Here is a 20,145-nt window from a genome sequence, read left to right on the forward strand (position 1 = left end):
ATAACCCGGCGGTACCATTTCTACTGACAAGAGAAGGGGCAAAAGCAGTTGCTCTGGGCAGATGGGGCTCATCAGCCATGGTTTGAGACTCTGATCTCAAACCCACTCGTGGGGAAGGCTTTGGGAGTAAACCCTGAGGAAAAATCCAGAACTGGACTCCCTAAGGCAGTCATGTGTTGAACTCAACACTGACTGACAACTCCTGTGACACCGCTGATGCCAAACTGTATGGGTCACTGAGGTTCGTTTGGATTCATCAGCTGCGTGGAGAGGGGGAGTTTGCTACATGGGCGACATCTTGCTCCCCATGTCGTACTGCCCTAGCTTGTGTATCTAGACCGCTGGGATGCAACATCCATTGTTAACCCCACCGAGAGGTGTCAACAAGGTGGGTGCCTGGCATTTGCTGGCAGGGATGGTGGTAGAGGCAGTAGAGTAGGGCTCTTAGACAAACACACAGATGTGTAGGAAATCATAATTACAAGAGATTCTGCAGATGCTGGAAATCCAGAGCAACACACACAAAATGCTGGAGGAACTCAGCAGGTCAGGCAACATCTATGGAGAGGAATAAACAATCATTGTTTAAGGCCGTGACCCTTCAGGACTCAAAAGGTATTGACATTATGTAGGTAGAAGGTGTTGGTTGGGCATTTAATCACTTATTTAATTGAAACACACAATGCTGGAGGAACTCAGCAGGCCATGCAGCATCTATGGAAAAGAGAAAGCAGTTGACGTTTTGGGCTGGTCCTGACGAAGTGTCTTGGCCCAAAACTTTGACTGTTTACTCTCTTCCATAGATGCTGCCTGGCGTGCTAATCTTGCGGGAGGAGAAGATGGCGGCGCAACGCAGCGCGTGTAGCCTCTCCGGTGAAATGATATCGTATTTGTTAAATAGGAGCCGTGCACAATTCTGATTTGATGGAGACAACCGTGAGAAGCATGGAGGAACATCTGGAGAAACTTCTGAAATGCCCGCTTCGCTGCCGCTGCTATTGTGTGATTGAGAATCTCCGGAGGGAAGGCCTAAATCCTCGGCTTTGCCTGCTGCTGGCGGCTGGGGCTGGAGTCGAAGCGCTCGGCAGAGATGGTGCTCGGTGCTTGGTGTCAGAGGGCTGGTCGGAGGCTCGGAGTTTTCGGATAACTCAGAGTCGGACTGTGGTCGGGCATGGCAGGGAGAGTTTTCTTCCTTCTCCTGTCTGCGTGAGATGTGGAACTTTCGAGAGACTTTGAACTTTTTTTAGCCTGCCCATGGCCTGTTCTTCATCAAGTTATGGTATTGCTTGCACTGTTGTAACTATATGTAATAATTATATGGTTTTTGTCAGTTTTTCAGTCTTGGTCTGTCTTGTGTTTCTATGATACAACACCGGAGGAATATTGTATCATTTCTTAATGCATGCATTACTAAATGACAATAAAAGAGGACTGCGTGTCCTCATAATCTAAAAAAAATCTAAGAAGTTCCTCCAGAATTCTGTGTGTTGCTTGGATTTCCAGTGTTTGCAGATTTTCTTTTGTTTGTGATTGGACTAATTTAATTGGTTCAGCACAACATTGTGGGCTGAGGGGCCTTTTCCTGTGCTGTATTCTTTGAAGTTCAATCTGTATTTTCTTAGCTTACCCCTGAAAATTTACGGTTATAGAACTTCAATGTAAACCTTGTTCTTTATTTGCTTTCAGTTGATTAAGAATTACAGCCGATATTTAGATTTTAATCTCTAAGGAGTATTCCTTAAATGATGGGCATGTGCTATTTTTAAAACTCACCTGCATAGTTTAGTTCTCAGAGTGTAAATGTTAGAAAATTCTAATACATGTAAATGTACACTCATGGCCATTTTATTATGTATCTCCTGTACTGAGATGTTCGTCTGCACATCATTATTGTAAGGTGTGGTTATTTGAGTTACTGTTGCCTTCCTGTCAGCTTGAACCAGTTTGGCTATACTCCTCTGAGCTCTCTCATTAACAAGATGTTTTTGCCCACTGCTGCTCACTGGATTTTTTTTTTTTTTTGATTTTTCACACCATTCTCTGTAAACTCTAGAGACTATTGTACGTGAAAATCCCAGGAGATCAGCTGTTTCTGAGATACTCAGACTACCCTGTCTGGCACCAATCATTCCATGGTCAAAGTCACTTAGATCACATTTCTTCCCTATTCTGGTGTTTAATCTGATCGTGTTAGCATGCTTTTATGCACTGTGTTGCTTCCTAATGACCAGTGTACAGGTGGACCTGATAAAGGGGCCACTGAGTGTATATGGTGAATTAAGTTGTGGTTGAGAGGTGGTTGAGGCAGGTTCGATGTTGTTTAAAGTTAAATTGGATAGATATATGGACAGGAAAGGAATGGAGGGTTATGGGCTGAGTGCAGGTCGGTGGGACTAGGTGAGAGTAAGAGTTCGGCACGGACTAGAAGGGCCGAGATGGCCTGTTGCCGTGCTGTATTTGTTATATGGTTATATAATTATCATTACATACTATAAAACATAGTACATTACAGTACAGTACAGACCCTTTCAATTTACTCTTAATTTTTACCACTTACGGTTGTCCGGCGGGGATATTTTCTGAAACAAATACATTGTAGGATACATTAAGAAACTGTGGAGGCCTGGAGCCAACCAGGATGAAAACAGATGCATGAGGTCCCTTGTTGCCTTCCTTATTGACGGCCAAAACGGTCAACACATATTCGTTGTTCCTGAGCAGAGTTAAGCCCGTCGTCTTGATGATGCCTGAACTTCTATCGACTTCGAATCTCTCCTCTCCACCTGCAAGTATTAGTCACAATGTAAAGAGAAAGCAACATCAATTTGAGACCTTAGGAAAACAAATGCAATGTTAGTGTTCATTTCGAGAGGACTAGAGTATAAAAGCAAGGATGTAATGCTGATGCTTTATAAAGAATCGCTCAGGCCACACTTGGAGTGTTGTAAGCAGTTTTAACCATATAACCATATAACAATTACAGCACGGAAACAGGCCATCTCAGCCCTTTTAGTCCATGCTGAACTTTTACTCTCACCTAGTCCCACCGACCTGCACTCAGCCATAACCCTCCATTCCTTTCCTGTCCATATATCTGTCCAATTTAACTTTAAACAACAACATCGAACCTGCCTCAACCATTTCTGCTGGAAGCTCGTTCCACACAGCTACCACTCTCTGAGTAAAGAAGTTCCCCCTCATGTTACCCCTAAACTTTTGTCCTTTAACTCTCAAATCATGTCCTCTTGTTTGTATCTCCCCCACTCCCAATGGAAAAAGCCTATCCACGTCAACTCTGTCTATCTCCCTCATAATTTTAAATACCTCTTATCAAGTCCTCCCCTCAACCTTCTACGCTCCAAAGAATAAAGACCCAACTTGTTCAACCTTTCTCTGTAACTTAGGAGATGAAACCCAGGTAACATTCTAGTAAATCTTCTCTGTACTCTCTCAGTTTTGTTGACATCTTTCCTATAATTCGGTGACCAGAACTGTACACAATACTCCAAATTTGGCCATACCAATGCCTTATACAATTTCAACACTACATCCCAACTCCTATACTCAATGCTCTGATTACTAAAGGCCAGCATACCAAAATCTTTCTTCACCACCCTATCTACATGAGATTCCACCTTCAGGGAACTATGCACCATTATTCCTAGATCCCTCTGTTCTACAGCATTCTTCAATGCCCTACCATTTACCATGTATGTCCTATTTTGATTAGTCCTACCAAAATGTAGCACCTCATATTTTTCAGCATTAAACTCCATCTGCCATCTTTCAGCCCACTCTTCTAACTGTCCTAAATCTCTCTGCAAGCTTTGAAAAACTACTTCGTTATCCACAACTCCACCTATCTTAGTATCATCCGCATACTTACTAATCCAATTTACCATCCCATCATCCAGATCATTAATATATATGACAAACAACACCGGACCTAGTACAGATCCCTGAGGCACACTGTTACACACCGTCCTCCAACCTGACACACAGTTATCCACCACTACTCTCTGGCGTCTCCCATCCAGCTACTGCTGAATCCATTTTACTACTTCCATATTAATGCCTAACGATTGAACCTTCCTAACTAACCTTCCGTGTGGAACCTTGTCAAAGGCCCCATGAGGTCCATATAGACAACATCCACCGCTTTACCCTCGTCAACTTTCTTAGTAACCTCATCAAAAAATTCAATAAGATTTGTCAAACGTGACCTTCTTATTTGGGCCCCTTATCTAGGAAAAGACGTGCTGGCATTGAAGAGGGTCCAGAGGAGGTTCACGAGAAAGATTCAGGGAATGAAAGTGTTACCGTATGAGGATCATGGGCTCGGGGCCAGTACTCACTGGAGTTTAGAAGAATGGTGTGGGATCTCATTGAAACCTTTCAAATATTGAAAGTTCTGGAAAGAGTGAATGTGGAGAAGATGTTTCCTTAAGTGAGTGTGCCAAGGACCAGAGGGCACAGTAAAGGGATGTCCATTTAGAACAGAGATGAGGAGGAATTTCTTTAGCCAGAAGGTGATGAATCTGTGGAATCCATTGCCATGGATGATGGAGGTTAACTTATTGGGCATATTTATAGCAGAGGTTGATAGTTTCTTGATTAGTCAGGGTGTTAAAGGTTACAGGGAGAAGGAGAATGAGGTTGAGAGGGATAATAAATCAGTCATGCTGGAATGGTGCAGCAGACTTGATGGGCCAATTGGCCCAATTCTGCTCCTATGTTTTATGGTCTTAACTATTGAATTATTCTGATAACATATCTGCAAGATGAAGTTATTATGTGCCTTTTGACTTTAAACAAGGAATCAGCAATCTGAAGATTAAGGATCTTAATCTTAAAGATTATCTTTATTTTTTAAATAAAACAGTCTGGAATAATGAGAGGCAGACTAGAATAAATACACATCAACATTTAACAGAGCCACATCAACCATGGGTCCCTGCATAAACATAAGGGATTCTGCCAATGCTGGAAATCCAGAGCAACACACACAGAATACTGGAGGAATTCAGCAGGTCAGGCAGCATCTATGGAAATGAATAAACAGCTGTTTCAAGCTAAATCCCTTCACCAGGACTGGAAGGGAAGGGGACAGAAGCTGTTTCCGGTCCTGATGAAGGGTCTCAGTCCCAAAACATTGACTATTCCTCTCCGTAGATGCTGCCTGACCTGTTGAGTTCCTACAGCATTTCAAGATTGTTCGTTTAATGTTGTGTGTGAGGCCATTCTTCAGTCACTGAGTCATTCTGGTTGAATGCTACATTGATTAGATCAGATTAAATTCCCACTGGAAAACAGCACAGACATTTAACAAGCACAACAAGGGATTGTGACAGTAGTAGGTGATTTTAACTTTCCACATATTGACTGGGCCTTCCATTCTGTAAAAGGGTTGGATGGGAAGGAGTTCAAATGTGTTCAGGAAAGTTTCTTTAATCAGTGTGTAGAAGCCCAATGAGAGAGTGTGTGATACAATATCTCCAATTAAGGAATGAGATAGGGCAGGTGACAGTTGTTTGTGTACGGGAACATTTTGCATCCAGTGATCATAATGCCATTAGTTTCAAGGTAATTATGGAAATGGATAGGTCTGGTCCTTGGGATGAAATTCTAAATTGGATTCTAAACTGAGATTCTAAATCAGATAAATGGGTGACTGTCAGATAGTGGAGAGCACCTCTGTGGCTGCCCGCCTCAACTTCATTTTCAGTACTTACCAGGGGACCTACCTGGGGGAAGCAACAGAGGCTGTGCCTCTGGCACTGAGTCTGGCCCTTGGCTCAGAATATTTGGAATATTAACACAATCAATAACAGCAGTTACAGAAATATCAACATTTTTCAAACAAGATTGTCCCTGCAGGAGTAAGTGATATTGCATAGATTAAGAGAAGCTTTATTGAAACATTTGAATATTAAACGTACATTAGATTGTGACATTATGTTTTATTTTATTAAAAAATTTAAATTTTATTCTACATTTTATTTACAACATGCAGTTTGAGCAATGCTCTAACAGTGGCAGCGGCTGAGGTTCAATTCCATTGCTGTCTGTAAGGAGTTTGCACGGTCTCCCCATGACCATGTGGGTTTCCTCTGGGTGCTCCAGTTTCCTCCTACAGTCCAAAGATCTACAGATTAGGGTTAGTGAGCTGTGTTCACGCAATGCTGGTGTTGGAAGCATGTTGACACTTGCGGGCTGCCACAGGCACATTCTCACGCAAACAACACATTTCAAAGTACATTTATTATCAAACTGTGTACATGAAGTCCCCCTCACCAGGCTTGTATGGAAACATGGCTTGTTAGCCAGCTCTGCTAAAAGCCACTGGACTCAGCGGTGAGAAGGCCACTTTTCTTAAACAATATACGTCTAAGGTTGATATGCTTTGGGTCTAACCAAACGGAAAAGTTGGGATGCTTCTATTAACGCAACCAAGATTTAAATGAATGCTGTGTAAATACTGCCCAGCTTTCTCTAGAACCTTCTCCCTATTGGACCATCCTGATTGGCTGACACAATATTCCCAATCTGAACATCATAGCCCCTTATCTTTAGCCAAAAACCCAAACATTTCTACCACCAGGACACACTGCTTTTACAGAAAGCTACCAAATGAAATAGCCCACAGCATTAGCAGTCAAAATCTTAACCAGGGCATTACGTTCTCCCCCCACCAAAAATAGTCATGTTCTCATCACTTTGAAACCTATCAAACCACTATTAATAACACAGCATTCAAATGAATATTGTGATTTCAGGAACCCCACCCAATTTGCCAGCCAACTGGGCGTTTCCTGACTCTCTGGGACCTCTTATCTCATCTTCACTTTCTTCAGGCTCAGGCACTCTTTGGGACCTTTCCTGTCTACTTGGGGATGCCTCCTCCTGTCTCTCACTCGCACCTCCCGGCAAGTCAAGTTCCCCTGGCACCTGACTGAGCTCAGTTTCATCCCCAACTACATCGGAGCCCAGCTTCTCCTCACTGACTGGCATCGCGTCTGCCTGTCCACTGCCAGACCCCTCTGCTACATCTGAGTCAGGGTTGGGAGATTCAGGAATCCCTTCATCAATTCTTGGGGAGTTTGCATAGGGTAACATATACCACATCCCCATTTCCTCATCCTCTGTGTCTGTACAGCATTCAGTGGTTGGGTCCTTTTCAGGTCTTTCTGCTGATTGCCTTTCTGTTCTACCAGGTGTAGGGTCAGGTCAGGATCTGGGTCAACATGTACCTCCTGCCCTAGAGGGGAAAGCTGATTCTGATGGAGATTTTTGACGGGGCCATTCCCACTTTCTGGCTTCACCTGGAAAACTGGCACATTTGGAATTTGGCTCTCCACTATGCAAGGCGTAGACACCCAGTGGTCAGCCAACTTATGCTTCCTAGGTAGCCCCAAACTCCTGATTCAAACTTTGTCTCCAGCTTCAGTTGAGAAAACTTCATCATTTTATAATATCTCCCCTTGTTTCCCTGATTCTGCTTGGTAGCAGAGACCGCTGCTAGCTTATAAGTCTGTTGCAGTTCTTTCCTCATGTCAGACACATACTTGAAATATGTCTTCTGTGGTAAGTCTTCACTACCAGCCCCAAAACAGAGATCTATAGGCGATCTTGCTTTGTGTCCAAACATCAAAAGTATGGTGGGTATCCTGTAGCTTCATTCTGTGTGCAGCTGTAGATGCCCAAACATCAAATAATATGGTGGGCATCCTATGGCTTCATTCTATGCACAGTTGTGCCCAATATGCTGACTCCATTTGTTTTTTTTTGCTAATATCCAGGGCTCCAAGCATGTCTAACAATGTCCGGTTGAACCTTTCAGGCTGGGGATCGCCCTGAGGATGATAGGGGGTGGTCCTCGACTTCTCGACTCCAAGCATACTCAGTAACTCATCTATGAGCGGACTCTCAAAATCCCTTCCCTGAGCACCGTGTATTCTTCTTGGGAGGCCATAATGAACAAAATACTTTTCCCACAATACTTTGCCAACTGTGGATGCCCTCTGATCCTTTGTATGATGTTTCAGGATACCTGGAGGCACATGACAAAATAAACCATAGTCAGCATGGTTTCCTCAAGGGAGAACCTTGCCTGACAAATCTGTTGGAATTCTTATTAGAAGGAGCAAGGCAGAGTAGACGAAGGAGAATTGTTTCATGTTGTGTACTTGGATTTTCAGAAGGCCCTTGACAAGGTGCCACACATGAGGCTGCTTAACAAGCTACAAGCCCATGGTATTACAGGAAAGTTTCTAGCATGGATAAAGCAGTGGCTGAATGGGAGGATGCAAAGAATGGGAATAAAGGGAGCCTTTTTTGGTTGGGTGACGGTGACTAGTGGTGTTCAACAGGTGTCTGAGTTGGGACCGATTCCTTTTATGTTATATGTCAATGATTTGGAAGATGGAATTGATAGTTTGCAGATGATATGAAGATAAGTGAAGGGGCAGGTAGTTTTGAGGGATTAGAGAGGCTACAGAAGGACAGACAGATTAGGAGAACGGGCAAAGAAATGGCAGATGGAATATAGAGTTGGGAAGTGTATGGTCATGTACTTCAGTAGAAAAGATGAAAGGGGTGACTATTTTCAAAATGGAGAGAAAATACAAAACAACTGGGGTTCAAAGAGACTTGGGAGTACTTATGTAGGATTCCCTAAAGGTGAATTTTCAGGTTGAGTCTGGTGAGGAAGACAAATATGATGTTAGCTTTCATTTCAAGAGCACTAGAATATAAAAGCAAGGATGTCATGTTGAAACTTTATGAAGCACTGGTGAGGCCTCACTTGGAGTATCCTGAGCAGGTTTGGGCCCCTTATTTTAGAAAGGACGTGCTGAAACTGGGTTTCAGCCTGAAGTGGCGACCGTACTCTTCTCCTGCATGCTGCCTGGCCTGCTGAGTTCCTCCAGCATTGTGCGTGTGATTGATCAAACCGCTGTTCAGCCAGTGTAAGTTTCCCCAATACTTTCACTGAACACGGCACTCTAATCAGCAATTCCTCCAGGCAGTGGATATCCACCCCGCTCAGAGCACAAGCATTATTTGTGGGTCACCTCTTGGGATCACACCAAAGATTTAGCCAAAAACCCAGACATTTTATCAGCAGGACACACTGCTTTTTATAGAAAGCTACCAAATGAAATACCCTACAGCGTTAGCAGTAAAAATCTTTACCAGGGCATTACATTGAGATTCATCTTCCTGCAGGCAGCCACAAAACAAATAAACAAATCCATTAATCCATTAACTAAAACCCACACAACAAAGACTGTCAAACACCCAATGTGTGAGAAAAGAACAAATCATGCAAATAATTAAAAAAAAATAAACAAATAACAGAGAGTGCAGGAACCACAGATTGAGTGCCCAACCATGGAGCCAGTTTGGCACTGAGGCGAGTGAAGTCCTGGGGCCCAATGACTGCAGGGCAACAACTGATGGTGAACCTGGAGATGTAGCCTCAAGACCCCTGAACCTCTCGTCCGACGGTAGTAATGAGAAGAGAAGGAGACCGGTCAAATGCAGGCAGACAGCGCTGATCACCTGTTCGTTTTCCACTCTCATCCTCAACAACTTTAATCTTGCTCAATGCTTTAATCAGCACAGAGTGATGGAGCCGAGCACGGGCTTGTCTTCTGCCGTCAGGTGTCGACACTGCATGCATCCCCAGCGATGGCTTCCGTAGCCGTACCTGCACTCTGGAGAGTCTAATTTGCTGAATCCCACAGGAGATTCTGATATTTTGATGTACCTATGACAAATGAAGCTGATTTAATCTAACATTTGTCACACTTCCTGGGAGTGTTGTAGACGAAGGGAACAAAACATTGTTCAGGATCCCTACCACCCATCCCACAGTCTCTCTGACCCACTACCATCAGAAAAGAGGTACAGGACCATCAGGATTAGGGCTGCCAGACTGGGCACGAGCTTCTTCCCTCAGGCTGTGATACTAATGAATACCCTGCCACCACTAGGACAGCAGGCTGTTTACTGTTTACCTTGCTGTGCATTTCGAATTATAGCTGATTAACATTTTGTTTTATGTGGTGTGTCTCATGTACATTGTCTGGGTTCACTGCGGTCCAGAGAACCATTGTTTCGTTTGTTTGTATACATGTACAGTCAGATGACAATATGCTTCAACCGGAACTAGAATTATCATGTACCGTTATCTAAAGCAAAGAATCAGCAACGTAATCTCAGGACATTGCAACAGCTAATTTGGAATATCAATTATAGAAATATTGTATCAACATTTTTCAAACAACATTATCCCTGCAGGGCAAAGTGATATTACATAGATAAAGGGTAACTTTATTGAAACATATTCAAATGTCTCTCTCGCTGCAGCCAGCGTGTGGGAGGTGCAGGTGTCTCGTGCCCCACACCACTGGGTTTGTGGATGGGCTCGCCTCAGCACTGAACACACTCCACGGTTCTGTTGGTGCAGGTGTGGGAGATGCCCCACACCACTGGGCTTGTGGCACTGAACACACTCCACAGTCGTGTTGGTGCCAGTGTCTCGTGCCCCACACCACTGGGCTTGTAGATGGGCTCACCTCAGCGCTGACCACACTCCACAGTCGTGGAGACGCTTTCAGGGACTCAACAGTTCATGTTCCTCGTGTTTATGTTTACTTCTTTTTAGGTCTTTGAGCGATTTGATCAAGGTGCTTCAGCGCTAATCTGACCCTGTGACTGTGGCCAGTAACCATCGACAGAACACTGAACTCACTCTGTGACTCTGGCCTGTGACCATCGGCAGAACACTGATCTGACTCTGTGGCTGTGGCCTGTAACCATCGGCAGAACACTGATCTGACCCTGTGACTGTGGCCAGTAAACATCGGTAGAACACTGAACTGACTGTATGACTGTGGCCTGTAACCACCGGCAGAACACTGATCTGACTGTATGACTGTGGCCTGTAACCATCGGCAGAACACTGATCTGACTCTGTGACTGTGATCAGTAACCATCGGCAGAACACTGAACTCACTCTGTGACTGTGGCCTGTAACCATCGACAGAACACTGATCTGACTCTGTGACTGTGGTCAGTAACCATCGACAGAACACTGAACTGACTCTGTGACTGTGGTCAGTAACCATCGACAGAACACTGATCTGACTCTGTGACTGTGGTCAGTAACCACCGGCAGAACACTGAACTCACTCTGTGACTGTGGCCTGTAACCATCGGCAGAACACTGAGGACTCACTTTCGGGTGCTCTGCAGTTAACGTTATTTGTTTCCTTTAAATTACAGAAGTTGTCCTTTTATCTCACATTGGGTCTTTGACTGTCTTTGTTCTGTCGGGGTTTTCTTTAATCGGGTTCAATTGTATTTCCTTGTTTTCTGGCTGCTTCAAGAAGGTGAATCTCAAAGTTCGATATGGTATACATACTTTGATAGTAAATGTACATTGAACTTTGAAGATGAGAGGCAACTTGATGAAGGTGTACAAGATGATAAGAGGAATGGATCAAGTGTGCAATATTGAGAATGAGGGCAGGGGATAGAAGTTCGTGTAGGGGAAGGCTGCAGCTAGTGATCACAATGCCAGTAGTTTCAAAGTAAATATGCAAAAAGATTTGGTCCATGGGTTGAGATTCTAAATTGGAGACAGGCCAATTTTGATGGTGTTAGGAATAATCTGGCAAGTGTGGATTGGGACAGGCAGTTTTCTGGCAAAGGTGTACTTGGAAAGTGGGTGGCCTTCAAAAGTGAAATTTTGAGAGTATAAAGCTTGTCTGTGCCTGTCAGAATAAAAGGTAAGGATAACAAGTGATTTAGGGCATCTTTGTTTTTAAGAGAAATTGAGGCCCTGGTGAAGAAGACAAAAGAGGTGCATCGGAGGTCTAGGCAAATAGGAACAAATGAGTATAAGGAATACAAGACAACACTTAAAGAAAAGAATCAGGAAGGGACGTCTACCGATATGTTAGATTAGATTAGATTAGATTATGAGGACACTCAGTCCTCGTTTATTGTCATTTAGAAATGCATGCATGTATTAAGAAATGATACAATGTTCCTCCAGAGTAATATCACAAAAAAAACAGGACAAACCAAAGACTAACACTGACAAGATCACATATTTATAACATATAGTTACAGCAGTGCAAAGCAATACCATAATTTGATAAAGAACAGACCATGGGAATGGTTAAAAAAAAGTCTCAAAGTTCCGATCGACTCCCGATAATCCCTGATAGCAGGCGGCAGAAGGGAGAAACTCTCTCTGCCATAAACCTCCAGGCACCAACAACTGTCGATGCATTGGAAGCACCCGACCCCCGCTGACTCTGAGTCCGTCCGAACACTTGCTTCAACCCCGTCCCAGCTGCTGAGCAACAAGCAAAGCCGAGGATTCGGGGCCTTCCCCTCCAGAGATTCAGGATCACACAGTAACACTGGCAGCAAAAAAGGCATTTCAGAAGTTTCACCAGATGTTCCCCCGTTCTCTCACATCTGTCTCCATCAAATCAGGATTGTGCACAGCACCCTACTTGACAGATTACAGATATCATTCACCGGAGTGGCTGCGCAAGCTGCGTTGCGCCGCCATCTTCTCCTCCTCCTTGTTAAGAGCAAAAGGATTACAAGGGACAAAATTGGTAATCCACGTGTGGAGCCAAAACAGATGGGGGAGATCTTAAAAATATTCTTTGCATCTGTATTTACTCAAGAGATGGACACAGAGCCTATAGAAGTGAGGCAAAGCTGCATCAACTTAATGAACCCTGTACAGATTACAGAGGAGGAGGTTTTTGCTGTCCTGAGGCAAATCAGGGTGGATAAGTCCCTAGGGCCTGACCAGGTGTTCCCTCAGAACCTACAGGAGGCAAGTGTAGTAATTGCCGGGGCCCTAGCAGAGTTATTAAAATCACCCTTAGTGACAGGAGAGGCAGCAGAGGAATGGAGGATAGACAATGTTGTTCTGCTCTTTGAAAAAGGCTCTAAACAGAAACCAGGAGATTATAGACTGATGAGACTGACATCAGTTGTGCGAAGGTTATTGGAAGGTATTCTAAGGGACTGGATATATAGGTATTTAAATAGACGTAGACTGATTAAGGATAGTCAGCACAGCTTAGTGCATGGTAGGTCATTCGAACCAATCTTAGAGTTTTCTAAGGAAGTTACCAGGAAAGTGGATGAAGGCAAAGCTGTCAATATTGTCTACATGGACTTTAGTAAGACATTTGACAAGGTTCCCTGCATAGGAGGCTGGCAAAGAAAGTTCAGTCGCTCAGTGTTCAAGGTGAGGTAGTTAATTGGATTAGACATTGTGGCATTTGTGCAAGAAGCCAGATTGGCAGTAGATGGTTGCCCCTCTAACTGGAGGCCTGTGACTTCTAGTGTGCCACAGGGATCAGTGAAAGGTCTATTACTGTTTGCCCTCTATATCAATGATCTGGATAATAATGTGGCTAATCTGGATCAGCAAATTTGCAGATGACTCTAAGATTGGCGGTGTACAGCAGGATGGCTATCATGGTTTGCGGAGGGTTCTGGAATTTAATGCAGACAAGTGCAAAGTTTTGCACTCAGTAGGACCAAGCAGGGTGGTTCTTACTCAGTGAATGGTAGGACACTGAGGAGTGTGGTAGAACAAAGGGATCTGGGAATATAGGTCCATAATTCCTTGTAAAGGGTGTCACAGGTAGGTAGGGTCAGAAAAAAAGCTTTTGGTGCATTGGTCTTCATAAGTCAAAGTATTGAGTATAGGAAATGGGATGTTATGTTGAAGTCGTATAAGACATTGGTGAAGCCTAATTTGGAGTATCGTGTGCAGTTTTGGTCACCTACCTATAGGAAAGGTGTAAATAAGGTTGAAAATGTACAGAGAAAATTTACAAGGATGTTGCTGGGTCTGGAGGACCTGAGTTATAAGGAAAGATTGAACAGGTTAGAACTTTATTTCTTGGAATGTCGAAGATTGAGGAGAGATTTGATAGAAGTATGCAAAATTGAGTAGGACTACAACTAGGGCTCATGGGTTATGGGTGAAAGGTGAAATGTTTAAGGGGAATATGAGGGGAAACTTCTTCACTCAGAGGGTGGTGAGAGTGTGGAATGAGCTGCCAGCACAAGTGGTGCATGCAAGCTCGATTTCAATGTTTAAGTGAAGTCTTTGGTAGGTACATTGATGGTAGGGGTATGGTCCGGGTGCAGGTAAATGGCAGTAAGCAGTTTAAGTGGTTCGGCATGGACTAGATGGGCCGAAGGGACTGTTTCTGTGCTGTTCTTTTCCATGACTCTATGATTCGAGGCGGCCAGAGACTTTTTCCCAGGGTGGCATTATTTTAAGGTGATTGGAGGGAAGTACAGAGTTGATATCAAAGGTTTACACAGAGAGTGGTAGGTGTCTGGATCACCCTACCAGGGATGGTGGCAGAGGCAGATATATTAGGGGGCTTTTAAGAGACTCTTAGATAGCAAATGGATGATAGAAAATGGAGGGTTATGTTGGAGGCAAGGATTAGCTTGATCTTGGAGTAGCTAAAAGGTTGGCCGGCATAATATTGCGGGCTGAGGGGCCTGTGCTGTGCTGTGCTGTAATGTTCTATGTTTTCTGTTCTTTCTCTTGAGACCAAGGCTATTCTAGTTATGTATTGAGATAGAGTGCGGAATTGGCCCTTGCAGCCCTTTGAGCCGCACTGCCCAGAAATCTCCCAATTTAATCCTAGCCTAATCACTGGACAATTTACAATGACCAATTAACCCACCAACCAGTATGCCTTTGGGCTGTGGGAGGAAACCAGAGCATTTGGAGGAAATCCATGGGGAGAATGTACAAACTCCTTATTCCTTGGAGCTTTCTGACAGTGACAGGAATTGAACCTAGGTCACCTGTACTGTAAAGCATTGTGCTAACCACCAAGCTAATATGAATCCCTAAAGATGTCTTTCAGATGAAACCCCACATTGTTATCTCAAGAAAATAAATCAGCTTAGTAACTAATTTGTAGATGCTGCATGAGAAAATAACAGTCACAATGGAACGGTCTTGGAATAGGTTTAAAGGGTGGTATATAACATTGTGGGCCAAATGGCCTACACTGTGCTGTAGTGTTTTATGTTCTATGCTCTATTGCATTGCTACTAAGTCAATGTATTTGCTGTGAACACTAGCCTGGAATACACACGTTAAACTGTATGTAGTCCATCATAAAAATGACTCTTTAATCTGGAGTGTGGCATACAGTTTCAGTCATAGGAAGAATGGCAAGGTTTTGGCGAGAGTACAGAAGAGGTTCACCAGGGTGCTGCCTGGTTTGGAGGGCATGTGCTATTATGAGAAACTGGACAAACTTGGATTGTTTTCTCTGGAGCGGCAGAGGCTGGGAGGAGATCTGGTAGAGGTTTATAAGATTATGCTCAAGCTTTTCAGTCCGCTGTAAGTCATCCCTACAACTGCCAATATCCTTTTCCGTAGTGAATACCGAAGCAAAGTATTCATTAAGTACATCTTCTGTCTCCTCTGGTTCCATACACACTTTTCCACTGTCACACTTGATTGGTCCTATTCTCTCACGTCTTATCCTCTTGCTCTTCACACACTTGTAGAATGCCTTGGGGTTTTCCTTAATCCTGTCTGCCAAGGCCTTTTCATGGCCCCTTCAGGTTCTCCTAATTTCATTCTTAAGCTCCTTCTTGCTAGCTTTATAATCTTCTAGATCTTTATACTTTATACTTCATTGTCGCCAAACAATTGATACTAGAACGTACAATCATCATAGTGATATTTGATTCTGCGCTTCCTGCTCCCTGAATTACAAATCAATAGTAAATATGAAAAATTTAAACTATAAATCATAAATAGAAAATAGAAAAAGGGAAAGTAAGGTAGTGCAAAAAAACTGAGAGGCAGTTCCGGATATTTGGAGGGTACAGCCCAGATCCGGGTCAGGATCCGTTCAGCAGTCTTATCACAGTTGGAAAGAAGCTATTCCCAAATCTGGTCGTATGAGTCTTCAAGCTCCTGAGCCTTCTCCTGGAGGGAAGGGGGATGAAAAGTGTGTTGGCTGGGTGGATCGTGTCCTGGATTATCCTGGCAGCACTGCTCCGACAGCATGCGGTGTAAAGTGAGTCCAAGGATGGAAGATTTGTTTGTGTGATGTGCTGCGCTGTGTTCACGATCTTCTGCAGCTTCTTTCGGTCTTGGACAGGACAACTTCCATACCAGGTTGTGATGCACCCTAGAAGAATGCTTTCTACGGTGCATCTATAAAAATTAGTGAGGGTTTTAGGGGACAGGCCAAATTTCTTTAGTTTTCTCAGGAAGTAAAGGCGCTGGTGGGCCTTCTTGGCAGTGGACTCTGCTTGGTTGGACCAAGTCAGGTCATTTGTGATATTGACCCTGAGGAACTTAAAGCTTTTGACCTGTTCCACTTGTGCACCACCAATGTAAATGGGGCCGTGCGGTCCGCTACTCCTTCTGAAGTCAACAACCAGTTCCTTCGTCTTGCTGACGTTGAGGGATAGGTTATTGCCTTTGCACCATGCCACCAGGTTCTTAATTTCCTCTCTTAGATCTCTAGCATCACCTAGTTTTTTTAACCTTTCGTAAGCTCTTCTTTCCTTCTTGACTAGATTTACAACAGCCTTTGTACACCACGGTCCTGTACCCTACCATCCTTTCCCTGTCTCATTGGAACGTACCTATGCAGAACCCCACGTAAATATCCCCTCAAAATTTGCCACATTTCTTCCGTACGTTTCCCTGAGAACATCTGTTTCCAATTTATGCCTCCAAGTTCCTGCCTGATAGCCTCATATTTCCCCTTACACCAATTAAACGCTTTCCTAACTTGTTTGTTCCTATCCTTCTCCAATGCTATGGTAAAGGAGATAGAATTGTGATCACTATCTCCAAAATGCTCTCCCACCAAGAGATCTGACACCTGACCAGGTTAATTTCCCAATACCAGATCAAGTACAGCCTCTCCTCTTGTAGGCTTATCTGCATATTGTGTCAAGAAACCTTCCTGAACACACCTAACAAACTCCACCCCATCCAAACCCCTCGCTCTAGGGAGATGCCAATCGATATTTGGGAAATTAAAATCTCCCACCACGACAACCCTGTTATTATTACACCTTTCCAGAATCTGTCTCCCTGTCTGCTCCTCGATGTCCCTGTTACTCTTGGGTGGTCTATAAAAACACCCTGTAGAGTTGTTGACCCCTTCCTGTTCCTAACTTCCACCCACAGAGACTCCATAGACAATCCCTCCATGACTTCTGCCTTACCTTCTGTCAGAAAGTATTCCATTCCGTCAGCAGAGTGATCAGAGTCATCCCAGGCAGAAAGCTGGAAAACTGGTGTGCCCTTGGGAGCATCCGGAGATACGACTGTTAAGTAGGGGAACAGTGGTATCGTCCACTCTGGAACACTTTCCCTCAGCACGTTAATCGTCAGATGGCAAAGGTACCAATCTTCACCTGCAAGAAAGATAAAGATAAAAATTAGCTTTTACTTGTCACATGTACATCGAAACATTCATGAAAGCCGTCATTTTGCATCAAATCAAATCAGTGAGAATTGTACTGGGGGCAGCGGACGAGTGTTGCCACACTTTTGGAGTCAACAATCGTCACATTTCTCTCCAAATGGGTCACAACTTTCCTGACATCTTGTACATTTTTCCAACTCAGTCTTAAACCTCTTAGTTGTGACAACTTGTGGGAAATGAAACAGCAGATGTTTTATCGTACTCCCCCGTTAAGTTCAACATGACAGTAGTTATTGTTACTGTACAAATAAAAGAACCATCACTTGCATCATTGTCAATATTGAGACTATCCGCCTTTGACAGTTTGGCTACAGTTTAGTTGGTTACTTGATTACTAATTTAATTTTTTGTGCACAACACTGTGAGCTGAAGGGCCCTGCTCCTATGCTGTACTAGTCTACGTTCTGTGTCTGGTAACTTGGAGTATTGTGAGCAGTTTTGAGCCCCTCATCTAAGAAAAAGATGTGCTAACATTAGAGAGGGTCCAGAGGAGGTTCATGAGAATGCTCTCAGGAATGAAAGGGTTAACATACGAGAAGCGTATGATGGCTCCGGGTCTGTACCCACTGGAATTCAGAAGGATGAGGGGGGATCTCATTGAAAGCTATCAAATATTGAAAGACCTAGATAGAGTGGATGTGGAGAGGATGTTTTCCATAGTAGGGGTGTCTAGGACCAGAGGGCACAGCCTCAGAATAGAGGGACATCCTTTTAGAACAGAGATGAGGAGGAAGTTCTTTAGCTGGGGGAGGGGGTGAATCTGTGGAATTAATTGCCACATATGGCTTCGGGGGCTAAGTCGCTGTTTATATTTAAAGTGGAGGTTGAGAGATTCTCGCTTAGTCAGGGCGAATGCCAGGACAATAGTGTTGAGAGGGATAATGATGGAATGATGGAGCAGACTCGATGGGCCAAATGGCCGAATTCTGCTTCTATGTTTTATGCCTCTCAATGTAAAGCTCAGTAAATCATGTTCCCCATTCCAGTCATTATGATGCCCCACGTGAGAGTGGTAAGTTAATTCTGCAATGAGGCAGATTGCTACGGCTTTTTTTTTAATCATATGTACTTCGAAATACGCAGTGAAATACATTGAACCAACACACATCTTTCTCTCTCACTCTCCTTTTTCTCCCTCTGTCCCTCTGACTGTACCCCTTGCCCATCCTCTGGTACCCCCCCTTGTCTTTCTCCCCAGACCTCCTGTCCCATGATCCTCTCATATCCCCTTTGCCAATCACCTGTCCAGCTCTTGGCTCCATCCCTCCCCCTCCTGTCTTCTCCTATCATTTTGGATCTCCCCCTCCCCCTCCAACTTTCAAATCTGTTACTAGCTCTTCCTTCAGTTAGTCCTGACGAAGGGTCTCGGCCTGAAACGTCGACTGTACCTCTTCCTAGAGATGCTGCCTGGCCTGCTGCATTCACCAGCAACTTTGATGTGTGTTGCTTGAATTTCCAGCATCTGCAGAATTCCTGTTGTTTGCGTTTTTTAGTGAAATACATTGCTTGCATTAGACCAAATCAGCAATATTTTTATTTCAAGGTGATCACACTAATACTCTACTCAGCTGAAGGACTGTATTCTTGGAAGAAAGCACAATATGCAACTGAACCAGAGGTGCCTCCTGCACATTTATAAAGGCAGAAAGTCACAGAACACTACAGCACAGAAGCAAGCAAATAGTTCATGCAGAACCATTAACCTGTCTAGTCCCATCGACCAGCAACCAGACCATAACGTTCATACCCCTCCACCCATGAACTTATCCAAATTTCTGTTAAATGTTATAGTCAAATTAGCATGCACCACCTGCACTGGCAGCTCATTCCACACTCTCACCACCCTCTGAGAGAAGAAGTTTCCCCTCATGTTCCCCTTAAACATTTCACCTTTCACCCTTAACCCATGAGCCCTAGTTCTCATCTCACCCATCTTCAGTGGAAAAAGTCTGCTTGCATTTACCCTATCCATACCCCTCATAATTTTGTATATTCCATCAATTTCCAATGTTCCAGGAAATAAAGTCCCAACTTATTCAACCTTTCCCTTTAACTCAGGTGCTCCAGTCCCAGCAGCATCCTTGTAAACTTTCTCTGTACTCTTTCAACCTTATTTATATCTTTCCTGTAGGTAGGTGACCAAAACTGCACACAATGCCTCACCAACATCTTATACAACTTCAACATAACATCCCATCTGCAAGTTTAAAGTAAATGAATTATCAAAGTACATACAGAATATGTCACCATATACAATCCTGAGATTGATTTTCCTGCAGGCATTCACAGTAGAACAAAGAAATACAATAGAATCAATGAAAAACTGCACACAGACAGAGACAGACAAATAATCAATGTTCAAATGAAGACAAACAGTGCAAATACAAAAAAAAAGTAAATAAATAATACTGAGAACATGAGTTGTAGAGTCCATGAAACAGGGTCCGTAGATTGTGAAATCAGTTCAGAATTGAATTCTGAATTCTGATTTGATGGAGACGGACGTGAGAGTACGGAGGGACATCTGGAAAACTTCTGAAATCCCCGCCTCGCTGCTGCTGCTACTGTGCGGTAACCGGAATCTCTGGAGCAGAAGGTC

At 43.7% G+C, this 20,145-nt stretch overlaps 1 protein-coding gene across 1 annotated transcript in view; it reads right to left on the minus strand.

Annotated features, from left to right (window-relative positions):
- LOC140201278 (neural-cadherin) overlaps window positions 1-20,145 on the minus strand; it is a 286,782-nt gene that overhangs the window by 126,445 nt on the left and 140,192 nt on the right. Inside the window, exons 2-3 of the mRNA XM_072265547.1 lie at window positions 17,284-17,475; window positions 2,558-2,783 (exon numbers count right to left, since the gene is read on the minus strand). Coding sequence (XP_072121648.1) covers window positions 2,558-2,783; window positions 17,284-17,475 — 418 coding nt within the window. The remainder of the gene's footprint in view (window positions 1-2,557; window positions 2,784-17,283; window positions 17,476-20,145) is intronic.

Source organism: Mobula birostris, chromosome 1 (assembly GCF_030028105.1).
Source record: "Mobula birostris isolate sMobBir1 chromosome 1, sMobBir1.hap1, whole genome shotgun sequence".
NCBI lineage: Eukaryota > Metazoa > Chordata > Chondrichthyes > Myliobatiformes > Myliobatidae > Mobula > Mobula birostris.